General features: G+C 37.0%; 1 protein-coding gene across 1 annotated transcript in view; it reads right to left on the reverse strand.

The window, feature by feature from the left end:
• LOC136831091 (probable E3 ubiquitin-protein ligase HERC1) overlaps positions 1 to 12706 on the reverse strand; it is an 801341-nt gene that overhangs the window by 662965 nt on the left and 125670 nt on the right. The window contains exon 10 of the mRNA XM_067091041.1: positions 9399 to 9624. Coding sequence (XP_066947142.1) covers positions 9399 to 9624 — 226 coding nt within the window. The remainder of the gene's footprint in view (positions 1 to 9398; positions 9625 to 12706) is intronic.

The following is a 12706-nucleotide window of genomic DNA, read 5'->3' on the forward strand; positions in this document are numbered from 1 at the left end:
GTAAAAATCCTAACTCTTGAGCAATATAAGAGTCTTCTGTAAGTCCTCCATGCAATGCTGCTCTGTGATCAAACAAAGTAGCCAATCGTCCAGCTATAGCGTGATATTTACTCCCGCTAGATGTAGCCATCCTGCCAGGGGAGGCAGTACTCGGGTGAATACCTGTCGGGCAGTCAAGAGACCAAAACAAAGTGCTCAGAACTGATAAACTTGATCCTTGTATACAGATCTGATGTATTTTCTTGAATCTATGTGGATCAGGATGTGAAAATATGCATCTTGCATGTCCAGGGAGATCATCCAATCTCCCTGGTGGATGGATGAAAGAACAGAATGAGTGGTCTCCATGTTGAATTTTGTCTTTTCTATGAGGACATTCAACGCACTTACATCAAGCACTGGTCTCCACCCTCCTGAAGCTTTAGGCACTGCAAAAAGATGATTGTATAAACCCTTTGATGCTACATTCTTGACTATCTCTATGGCTTTCCTAGTTATTTTTTCCTCTGAGGCAAGTTTGTATATAATCCATGTGTTTATGACTGCCATATCAAGAATATTACAAAAAAACTCCATGAGGCCAACACCTTGTAGCACAGAGTGTACTGTGCTTCCTAAGCATTTGGTCGATGACATCATCCACTCCAAATTTATTTGCATTATAGAAATCTATGACTGCTGGTTTTTTTTTTATCTTTAGAAACAGTTGGAGAACTATGCATGGTTGACAAGAGGCATACATTCTTATTATCCTGGCATTGGTAATTCACAAACATGCATCCACTCTCATCTTGGAAATAAAATTTGGATTCATATTTTCTACCCTTTTCTTCTGAAGTAATTTCTTTTGACAGATGCTTGCTGCTTGCTCACATAGTGCCAACAATAGAAGTTGCTCTTTCCTGTAATTTCCTTGCAACTTGAAGTGATGTAAAAAGTTGTCTGTTGTCACATTATAGCCTTTATTCTTCACTACTTCAGTAAGGCTGAGCGCATGTCCTGCTATGGGAACTCCTAACTTTGAATCTTTCTCTATAGCCCCTAAGTAGGGAATCACATTTACAATATATTTGTGTTCTACTTCTGCAAGGACCAAAAATTTAATTCCAAACTTATCAGGTTTATCTGGCACAAAAACAATGAAAGGGGACCTGTTTTTCATTGGTAATAGCTGTTCGTCAATTGTCAAACTATATGTTGGTGTATAGGCACCTTTGCAGTTTTCGACAAAGAGGTTGAAAATTTCTCTTATGTGAATAATTTGTCACTTTTGATCCTCTCTGACCTTGTGTTTTTATTATCAAACCTAATACTTCTAATGTGTGTATAATATATATATATATGGGCAGTCCACGGTTAATGGAGGGCTTGGTTAATGGCGATCAGGTTTTACAGCGCTTGTCTAGCGACAAAAATTGGCAATTTTTGGTGCCAAAAATCACCGATTTCCACTTATCAGCGCCAATAATTGGGTAATGGCACCAATACATACCTAACAGAGGCGCAGATAACCAAAAATCGCCGAAAAAGCGCAGACGATTTTCGTTTAGCCGCGATTTTCGGTTATCATCACACCCTCAGAATGGAACCCCTGTCGATAATCAGGGACTGCCTGTATGTGTGTGTATAGTATATATATATATATATATATATATATATATATATATATATATATATATATATATATATATATATATATATATATATATATATACACATATATATATATATATATATATATATATATATATATATATATATATATATATATACATATATATATATATATATATATATAATATATATATATATATATATCGCGGGATAAACGTGTATTACCATAACTCCCCGGGAATAGCTAAAATCTGCGAATACTTAAAACCCCTCTAAAAACAATTAGAACTGCCCATTTTGATAGTCTAGACACAAGAAAAACCCTGTAAAAATACTTATACCTGAGTATTTTAATAGTTTTATCACAAAAAGTGCAATTATTCATTAAAATTATATGAAAATACAGTAATTAGTGAACATTTCTCAGTGAAAAATACTGCGAATGGGAGAATTTTCCGCGAATAATGGGTAGATATGTTCCACAGAGAAACCCGCGAATGTGTGAGTCCGCTAATCGTGAGAACGCGAATACAGGGGTTTACTGTATATAAATATATGTACTATATATATATATATATATATATATATATATATATATATATATATATATATATATATATATATATATATATATATATATATATATATATATATATATATATACAGGCAGTCCCCGGTTATCAGCAGCCTTGTTACGGTGATCTGGTTTTATATGCAGCTTGTCAGCGGCGGCGATAATCAGATTTTATATAGCTGATAACCAGTTATTGGCGTTGATAACCAGTTATCGCGCTGATCACCGGTTTTAATAGTTTTATCACAAAAGTGCAATTATTCATTAAAATTATATGAAAATACAGTATTAGTGAACATTTCTCAGTGAAAAATACTGCGAATGGAGAATTTTCCGCTGAATAATGGGTGATATGTTCCACAGAGAAATGAATGTGCTTCCGCTAATCTGAGAACACGAATACAGGGGTTTACTGTATATAAATATATGTATATATATTATATATATATATATATATATATATATATATATATATATATATATATATATATATATATATATATATATATATATATGTATACAGGCAGTCCCGGTTATCAGCAGCCTTGGCATCTGATATCTGGTTTTATGGCGCTTGTCTAGCGACGGCGATAATCAGAGGCGCTGATAACCAGTTATTGGCATTGATAACCAGTTATCTGCGCTGATCACGGTTATCGGCGCCATTAACCAGGATCAGTGCTATTATCGCCAATTTTCGGTTAGCGGCGATTTTCGATTTGTAAAATGTTGGGAATGGAACCCGCGCCGATAACTGGGGACTACCTGTAAATAAAATATATATATATATGTTATATTTATATGCAGGCAATCCCCAGTTTACGACGGGGGTTCCGCTCCTACGCTGCATCATAAGCCGAAAATCGTCGTAAGCCGAAAAATCGTCAAAAATCCTACTAAAACCTTACTTTTAATGCTTTGTGTGTATTGAAAACAATGTAAACTGCATTTTAATTCAGCTTTTCATAAAAAAAAAAAAAAAGACTCCAAATTTTGATTGCTCTGCTGTTTTGGAGCCATATTTTTTGTTGGATCAGTGTCGTAAGTGTCGCAACCTTGGGGCATGCGTCATAAACTGGGAAATAATTTCTGATGAATATATTTGAAAAGCATCATAACCTCGGAACATCATAGCCAGGCCCATTGTAACCCGCATACACAGGCAGTCCCTGGTCAACGGCGACCCAGTTTTACGGTGCTTGTCTAGCAACGAAAATCGGCAATTTTCGGCGCCGAAAATTGCCAATTTCCACTGAATGGCGCCAATAATTTCATTTAAAAGTTAGCTTAATACATTACCCTTAAAAAAGAGAAATAAATGGTTTACATAAAAATTGAGAGTTGTAAGAGAATTTCTCTCTCTCTCCCCCCTTACAACCGATCTATTTTTAGAATCGTCTCAACCTCTTTTTAACAACTACTTTATTCTGCCTCTCTTTCTCTTTGTTCTGAAATGCTTTTTCATGAACAAACAGTGTTTTATATTTTGACTAATACAACTCTTAGTTATTATGTCTCTATGTTTTACAACGTATTTGCAACACTAGTGCATTTACACTTCGTAGACGATACAGGTCAAATTAGATCAATTTAAACTATCTACTGTACAGATAAAGACGTAGGGAGTTAATAAGTTGTAAAAATGTGTGAGCGCTAACTATGAGAGAGAGAGAGAGAGAGAGAGAGAGAGAGAGAGAGAGAGAGAGAGAGAGAGAGAGAGAGAGAGAGAGAGAGAACCAACACGAATGGTAAAGAATCGCCTGGTTCAAGGGTTGTCCTTACTTAAGAGAGTGAAATTATTCATTAATTATTACGGAGACAGAGAATAAACTACAAGAGAGAGAGAGAGAGAGAGAGAGAGAGAGAGAGAGAGAGAGAGAGAGAGAGAGAGAGAGAGAGAGAGAGAGAGAGAGAGAGAGAGAGAGAGATTGTCCTTACTTGAAATGTCAAGTTATATTTATGAATTATTATGGAGAGAGAGAGAGAGAGAGAGAGAGAGAGAGAGAGAGAGAGAGAGAGAGAGAGAGAGAGAGAGAGAGAGAAATGAGTTACTTAATACATTACCCTTGAAAAAGAAATAAATGGTTGACTTAAGAATATAGTGTGACTCTCTCCCTATTCCACCAATCTATTTTTAGAAGTCTTCTCAACCTCATTTTTACAAACTTTTTATTCTGTCACTTTCTCTTTGTTCTGAACTCATGTCTCTATGTTTTAGAACTCTATTTACAGCTCTAAAATTAGATCAATTCAAAATTATCTACTGTACAGTTAAAGACATACAGAGAAACAGTGCTATAATAGGCAGGTTGGCTAACTCTCTATGAGAGAGAGAGAGAGAGAGAGATTTACAGTTTGAGAAAGAGAGTACAGTTGTAAAATTAAGATCATTTTTTAAAATTATCTACTGTACAGTTAAAGACATACAGAGAAACAGTGTCCTTACTTAAGAGAGTGAAATTTTTATGAATTATTACGGACACAGAGAGAGAGAGAGAGAGAGAGAGAGAGAGAGAGAGAGAGAGAGAGAGAGAGAGAGAGAGAGAGAGAGAGAGAGAGAGAGAGAGAGAGAGAGAGAGAGAGAAAGGAAAATTTGATCACTGATTAGCAACACTCCCATTCTTGTCATGTTAAATGACATGTCTGACAGCTTTTGCCTTCCACCTTCTTACAAAAGATGAGGGAAGAATTTGTTTGTTCAAGATAATACGAATATTGTATTATTATTATTATTATTATTATTATTATTATTATTATTATTATTATTATTATTATTATTATTATTTATTATTATTTAATTTTATTAATCTTATTAATATTTGAAAATAAGTACTTATTATTACATAAGTTTATTTACCATACAAATAAACATACCTGTATACATGTACCATAAAAATTCATCTCACTAAAAGAAAGAGAGAGAGAGAGAGAAATTATTACTTTTAATAATATTTGTTATTTAATTTACACATAAAAACTTGACAACTTATAAATTACATCAAAAAATTAAACAAACACTTTTGCAGTGTTTCTCAGTGTTCGGAAATGTTCGCATGTCTGTGAAAAACTCATGTATGACCATTAGTTAGGTTCCAATGAAAATTTGTGTCTGTGAATTTAAGTCTTTATAATATATATATATATATAATATATATATATATATATATATATATATATATATATATATACATATATATATATATATATATATATATATATATATATATATATATATATATATATATATATATATATATATATATATATATATATATATATATATATATATATATATATATATATATATATATATATATATATATATATATATATATATATATATATATATATATATATATATATATATATATATATATATATATATATATATATGATGCTTCAAACATTGAATATAAGTGAAATGAATGAAAATAGCATTCATACCATAGATAGCCTAGGTGTCAAAAATGACACCTCGGCCATTCTAGGTAAAAAGTCAAATATCAGCTTTTGTATGATAAATTACATAACCTGCATGACCAATATCTTTGCATGAAATCATTAATTGTCTGTAAGCCTCAGCATCAAGTCAATATTCATTATTGCTCGACACTTATTTGAAAATCTCAAGATGTCCAAAACGACACCTCAGCCATCCTGGTGTTAATAATGTCCAATGAGTCGTCTCTCTGAAGAGCAGGATCATTAACTTTCTTGGCAACCGCTCCTATGCACCAATCAAGAAAACTTAAAACTCCAAAAGATTTAAAAAGACTCTTCAAAAGATGATCCATTTCCTGAGCTGAAAAGAAAACTTTGGCAGAAGCGAGAGTAGATCTGCGTCATGCCTCGATGCAACCCGAGAAGTCCCCCTGGGAGGAGGCAGCCACTCCCAGGGAAGGAGCTTCTCCCAATGTGTAGGACAAATAGCGCATATGTGCAAGACGTGAGGGCGGTTCACTAAAGCAGGCCTTTCCTTGTTCTCTCTTCTCAGAAAGCCAATTCTCCACTTCATGTAGAGCTTTCTTTGACGAGGAAGCGAGACCCATCTGAGAAAGTTTCATGGAGTCCGATGGCTGATTACTCATCGTGAAAGATGAAGCCAGAGAGGAAGGAGTTGCAGGCATGAAGAAATCTGTTAATTGCTGAAGTAAGAACTTGAGCAGGGACGCGTATGCAGTCGAGGGTGATTCCTGATCAACATCTTCGCCATCAGAAGGGACTGGAGACAACACCGGGTCTCTCTCAGGAGCTGTCGGCACTGAAGGTTTCTGAAGTTGTAAGATAATATCTAATTGGCACTGTAAAGGAGCCAGTGACGGGTCTAAGGCAGAAGAAGGAAAGTTCATAGCTGAACTAGACATAGCAGGAACTGGTACTGGTGCCACTTTAGATGTCCTAGAGTGCTTGGGGGAGGTCAAAGAATGCTTCACCCAAATAGTACGATCAGGTGCTTCATGGCGCTTGGAAGCTTCAGGGCGCTCGATAGTTGGTTGAAACTCGGGCTCTTCAGGGTGCTTGGCTGATACTGGGCGCTCAGCTGCTTCAGGGCGCCTGGCTGCTTCTGGGTGCTTGGCTGCTTCAGGGCGCTCAGCTGTTCACTCAGCGTAAAATGGGCGTTCAGCTGATCCAGAGCACTTGGGCAGAACAGAACGCTTATATGAGTAATGAGGCGACTCAAGCAAAGCATGTTTGGAGTCTGATGGGGAACGTCTCCAAGACGAAGAGGAGTGCCTATACTCTCGTTCCTGGTGATGAGGAGAGAAGTGCTCGGGGCTATCCCACTTACTGCAAGAGGGCTGAGGACTGAAGGAAGGCTCCCTCAACCTTGTGCTGGGAAGTTGTGGGGACTGGTCTCTACAAGAAGATCATCTCTTAAGTAGGCAAGACTCGCCAGGGAAGCGCCAAAGGTGCCTTTTAAGAGGTGAAGACTCCTCCGAGCTTGAAGAAAGCTGACGCACTTCCGAGACGCCTTTCCATTGGCTGTCTCTAGTTGCAACCTGGGATGCAACAGGTTGGACTGAGGAGGCGACTGCCTTTGGGCAGACCCCACTGACCTCCCATGGGCTACCGGTATGCCTCCTCCCAGGTAGAGGGGAGTATGGCAGTGACCATTGCTTAGGAGAATCAGTGGGACGAGCAGCCACCTCCTCCACCAGCAGTTCACTTTTATCACTTTTCTTTTCCAATCTGTCCTTACGGACAAACACTGGCGCCCCTAATTGGGCCATTGTACTAACTACCAAATATAACTTTTAGTCAAACTTATTCTCTAGGCTGGCAAAGCAATCAGGTTTGGAAGTGTTGGAGCCAGGAGAAGGAGTAGGTAGTTTAGGAGAATGAATTGAGGTGGGAGGGGAATGAATAACAACAGGAGAGATAACAGGAATGTCAGTGCAGTATTGCCAGATTTAGGTTCAAAGACTGACTAACTATTTTCCCGCTAGGTTTAGCAGCCGTCTTTCTCTTCTAGTCCCTCTCTAATTTAGCTAAATGTGAAGCTAATGTCTTCCATTTCTGTTTCCCCCATTCCCTGCACTTGTCACATCAAATTAATTGAACAAGTCTGCCCTCTGCAATTGATGCACAGGGCATGAGAGTCATACGTCAATTTGGTCATCCACGTATTTCAGCCTTTGCTGCAATGCCAGACTAGCTACAATGCCCACAATTGTAAAAAAATGTCAAAATCAGGAGAAATTACCATTAATAACAATGTCAAAAGGCTACTGCAACAAAATACTTCACCAAACAGGAAAAAAACCAATGATTCAAAACCAAGCTGCTTCGTCAACACGGTGTGCAGACTCTACAAGCGTCAGAAACAAATCGACTTTTTGGCGGTGTTGTTCCTCTATCTTACCACGAAAATGGGCGGGGTCTTGTCACCTACACTAACAAAAGAATCGCTACCTTGGAATTAAAAATTCTAGCTGCCGTTCGAGCAGAAAATTTTAGCTAAGTAATTACTGGGTAAGTTACTTATAAAAATTTTTAGTTAGTTTTCTTACATTTCTAACCCATGTAAGTCATATACAGGTTTATGTGAATGGCAGCAAAGCACAAAAAAATATTCCATTTAACTACTGATGAAAATTCTATAAGTAATCTAGTCCAAGAAACTGAAACCCACAAAACTGATGGTCAACTGTAACTAAAAAAAATATCCCTTATAAAAAAGGATTTTGACAAAGGAAAAATCTATTTCTGGGGAGGGGCCCGTGTCACCTGGTGAAATAATCCATTCAGCACTTATTTCTAGGTAATTCCGTTGCTAGATACCAGAGAAAAGCTAAATGTAAAGCTGGGGTTACTACTACCGAGAGCGAGCCTCCAAGAAATGGAGTCGTATATGGTAAAAGGGTGAGATTGTCACAATCACGGGACCCTGCCCTATAAAGATTCCCAATGTCAAAAGTCCCAACGAGAGAGGTGCCGATACAAGCCCATGCACTACTCGGACTGTACACAAGGCAACACTAGTCGCATTCCATGTTAGCACCCACCCCACTAGAATGATGTTTACCATGGGAGGGAGAGAATGAAAAACAGGGGTGGGTCACCGGGTGACACGGGCCCTCCCCAGAAATAGATTTTTCCTTTGTCAAAATCCTTTTTTCTGGATCGGGTCCCGTGTCAGCTGGTGAAATAATAACAGAGAAATAAACATCATTCTTATGCTATTAAAGACTTAAATAGAGACGTTGAAAACTAGGAGAATTCTACCCTGAACATTAGTAAGGTCCTCTAAATTCATGTAATGAAAATAATGTAAGTGGTCACCGTCTAAGATCATGAGCTTTAGAACTGAACCTGAAAAGGCTTGTATTAAGAAAATACTTTCTGCCTAATAGCAGACACAATGACAGTAACCCCCCCACACCCGCTTACAACAGGGGTTTTCAGCCTGGGCTTTGTAAGAGGATTTCCAAAGGTAAATGTTCTCAAGATATAGTTGTTTTTTGTTATTTGTTTCCATCAAATAATCTGATGACACCAATGACATAAAACTCACCTCTTCATCACCTCTGATACATATGATCCTTAACCACTAATATAAAATGTTACATAGCAAAGAGAGAGAGAGAGAGAGAGAGAGAGAGAGAGAGAGAGAGAGAGAGAGAGAGAGAGAGAGAGAGAGAGAGAGAGAGATATCCATTCATCTTGTAACTACATTTCTACATGGCTGATGGTCAAAATGAATTCTTACCATCACCCCAAGTGTAAACTTGGCCAGCAGTTGAAAGTGCAATTGTATGACCATCACTGCCTTTGGATGACGATACTCTTCGAACTCCAGCATCAAGGTTTAATCTGCGGGGAGAGGTTTGATTGTTTGAATCTCCCAGGCCTAGGCGTCCATAGCTACCTTTCCCACAGGCACTGATGCCACCATCAGTATGAACAATAAAAGTACAGTACTGGCCTGCTTCAACCTGAAAACAAAAAACTTCATGTTAAATTTAATTGTAATACTGCAAATGAAAAAATGCATATGTGCTAGAGAGACAAGAAATTCTTTTTAAAAGAGTAGTTCACTTATTTATCATTAAGACTTCCCTACAGGATTTAGTCGTAAATAAGGACTGAAAATTGGAGATTGGTTAACTTGAAGACATTATACACCTGGGAGGGAAGAGCCCAAAGGGAAAGAATGAAAAGTGAAAACCAGAGCACACTGCGGCTGAGCCTGAAGGTATACTACAAACAACCACTGACATACTGCACAAGGCACATGTAAGTGGTATTCTTTATCGGGAATATTGGGAGTAAAATTTTTATTGCTCATATTCCATCTAATATGTTGACTAGAACAACAACTCTCTGTTATTCTCTCAAATAAACTCTTAATATATAAATAATAATGAATGCAGTGCTACCCCGCTTTTTCACACTTCACTTTTCCACGCTTCATTTTGTTGTGGATTTTTGTAGAACATATCTTTCTTTTTCTGCGGGAACTCTCACCAATTTGCAAATTTTTTTTATGGACCATTTCTCTAAAATTATCACTAATTCGCTTTTTTTCCTAAAGCAACACTATTTAGTTACTAATTACTGTATTTTTTCATATCGTGTTCATGACTAAATACAGATTTTTATGATAAAAATGATTTACAGTGTACTTATACTGTACTACTGTATCTGTTAAGCTCATTCCAGGTTGGGCCCCAGACTGAGCATAACAGGTTTACGAATCTCTCTCTCACTCTCTCTCTCTTTTGAAGGGTACTAATGAAAGAAGTATTTGAAATGATATTGTACTGTAAAGTGTATACAGTAAACCCCCCGTATTCGCGGTCTCACGGTTCGCAGACTCATCTATTAGCGGATTTCTCTATGGAACATATACAGTATACAGATTATTTGTTGAAAATTCACTCATTCACAGTATTTTTCACTGAGAAATATTCACTAATAACTGTATTTTCATCTCATTATCATGGCTAAATGCACTTTTTGTGATAAAACTATTAAATACTTGGGTAGTGCTCGAGTTACAATAATTCACCTTATGATAATTCGATTTTGCAATGGGGTAAGCAATTAATACCAATACGACAATATTTATAAAATATTTTTAAATTTCGCGGGGGCGCAGGCAGCGAGAGAGACCAAATTACAATAGACCAACTTCTTTTCCTCCATCTCCCTATCCCATCTTCTAGTTAAAAAAGTAAAAGAGAATGATAAAAGTATTGTTAGTAACATTATACAGTGATCCCTCTCCACTTCGCGCTTCAACTTTGCCGGCTTCACTGCATCGCGGATTTTTCAGAAATATTCATCGAAAAATTAAAATTGGAAAGTACCGCCATATCAGTAGCCATATCGCGGAAAACAGTTATAGTACAAATGACGTTAAGTAGAATAGGACTGATATATTTTTACCTTATACCCTTATTCGCCATGGATAAAAGATCGGTGAGAAAATATACTCTAAATTTAAGCAGCAACTTGTAGCTGAAGCTGAGAAAACAATGTTCAAGCTGCTAATGACTATAAATCACCATGCATCGGCAACATGGATGAAACTCAACTGTAATTAAAACTGGAGAGAAAGTATTTTAATCAAAACTACTGGGCATGAAAGAACACATTACTGCTATTTTTACGCCAATATGTAGAGCTCGTATTATGATGAAATCAAGTGAAAATAGTGGAACGGAATCTTGATTTTTTTACACAAAACAAACGTCCCCAAACTGCCAATGTCATCTATTTTAACGAAAAAAAAATAGCTAAATTAATTTTACAATGAGACGTATTCAAGTTATGTTTTGACTTAAAAACACTTTGTATAACGAAAAATAAACTTGCCCCATATAAATAAAGTACCTAGAGATTCATTTACACTAACTACAAGCAAGAAAAGCGCTCTGAACTGAGTTAAATAAAGTGGTCTTGGCTAAATACAGGCAATCCCCAGTTATCGACGGGGTTCCGTTCCCGACAGCATGATGACAACCGAAAATCGGCGATGATAGCACTGATCCCTGGTTAGCAGCGCCGATAACTGGTTATCAGCGCCGCCGATAGGAGGCGATCAGCGCCGATAACTGGTTATCAGCTATGAAAATCTGGTTATCGTCGTCGCTGAACAAGTGCCGTAAAACCGGATCGCCAGTAACCGAGGCTGCCGATAACCGGGGACTGCCTGTATGGCGAAATAAACACCGTGTAAACGATTTCCAAACCAAAACATTGATCGCAATTAAAAAGTTCTTCACTGGACGGGTGGCTACTGTTCTCAGCTAGCACTCTGCTGGCCCCGCGTTCGATTCTCTGACTGGCCAATGAAGAATTAGAGGAATTTATTTCTTGTGATAGAAATTCATTTCTCACTATAATGTGGTTCGGATTCCACAATAAGCTGCAGGTCCCGTTGCTAGGTAACTAACTGGTTCTTAGCCATGTAAAATAAATCTAATCCTTCGGGCCAGCCCTAGGAGAGCTGTTCATCAGCTCAGTGGTCTGGTTAAACTAAGGTATATTTAACTTATAATACAAAAGCAATATATACAATATTATTGGATACAGTGAATTAAGGCATAACATTTTAAAAGATACATGGAAAAGATGCATATTCATTATGTTGATGTTTGTATAATACGATATGTGAATACAGAGTACAGTATAATGTAGGCTACACTACCGTATATGTATACGATATACCATAGTGCAGGCTAAGCTAAATTTTGTTTGTCATTCAATTTCTCTTTGTACTGAATTATCATAAGTCACTCTGCATGAACCTCCAGAATTAGCAGATATTAATAATTACTATACCGTGCATGTATAGAGTATATTTTATAATGTAGACTAGGCTACCATATATGTATACATGGTACCAAATACCCTAGTGTAGGCAGGCTATATTTGAGATATGTTTTTTCCAAAAATGATGGGTTTTTTGGAACCTAACCCCACTGTAAGTAGGATAATACCTGTATAAGCATTTTTAGTGTTTTTTTGTGTGTGTTTTAACTATCAAAATAGGCAGTTATAAGTGTTTTT

Source organism: Macrobrachium rosenbergii, chromosome 48 (genome assembly GCF_040412425.1).
Source record: "Macrobrachium rosenbergii isolate ZJJX-2024 chromosome 48, ASM4041242v1, whole genome shotgun sequence".
Taxonomy (NCBI): domain Eukaryota; kingdom Metazoa; phylum Arthropoda; class Malacostraca; order Decapoda; family Palaemonidae; genus Macrobrachium; species Macrobrachium rosenbergii.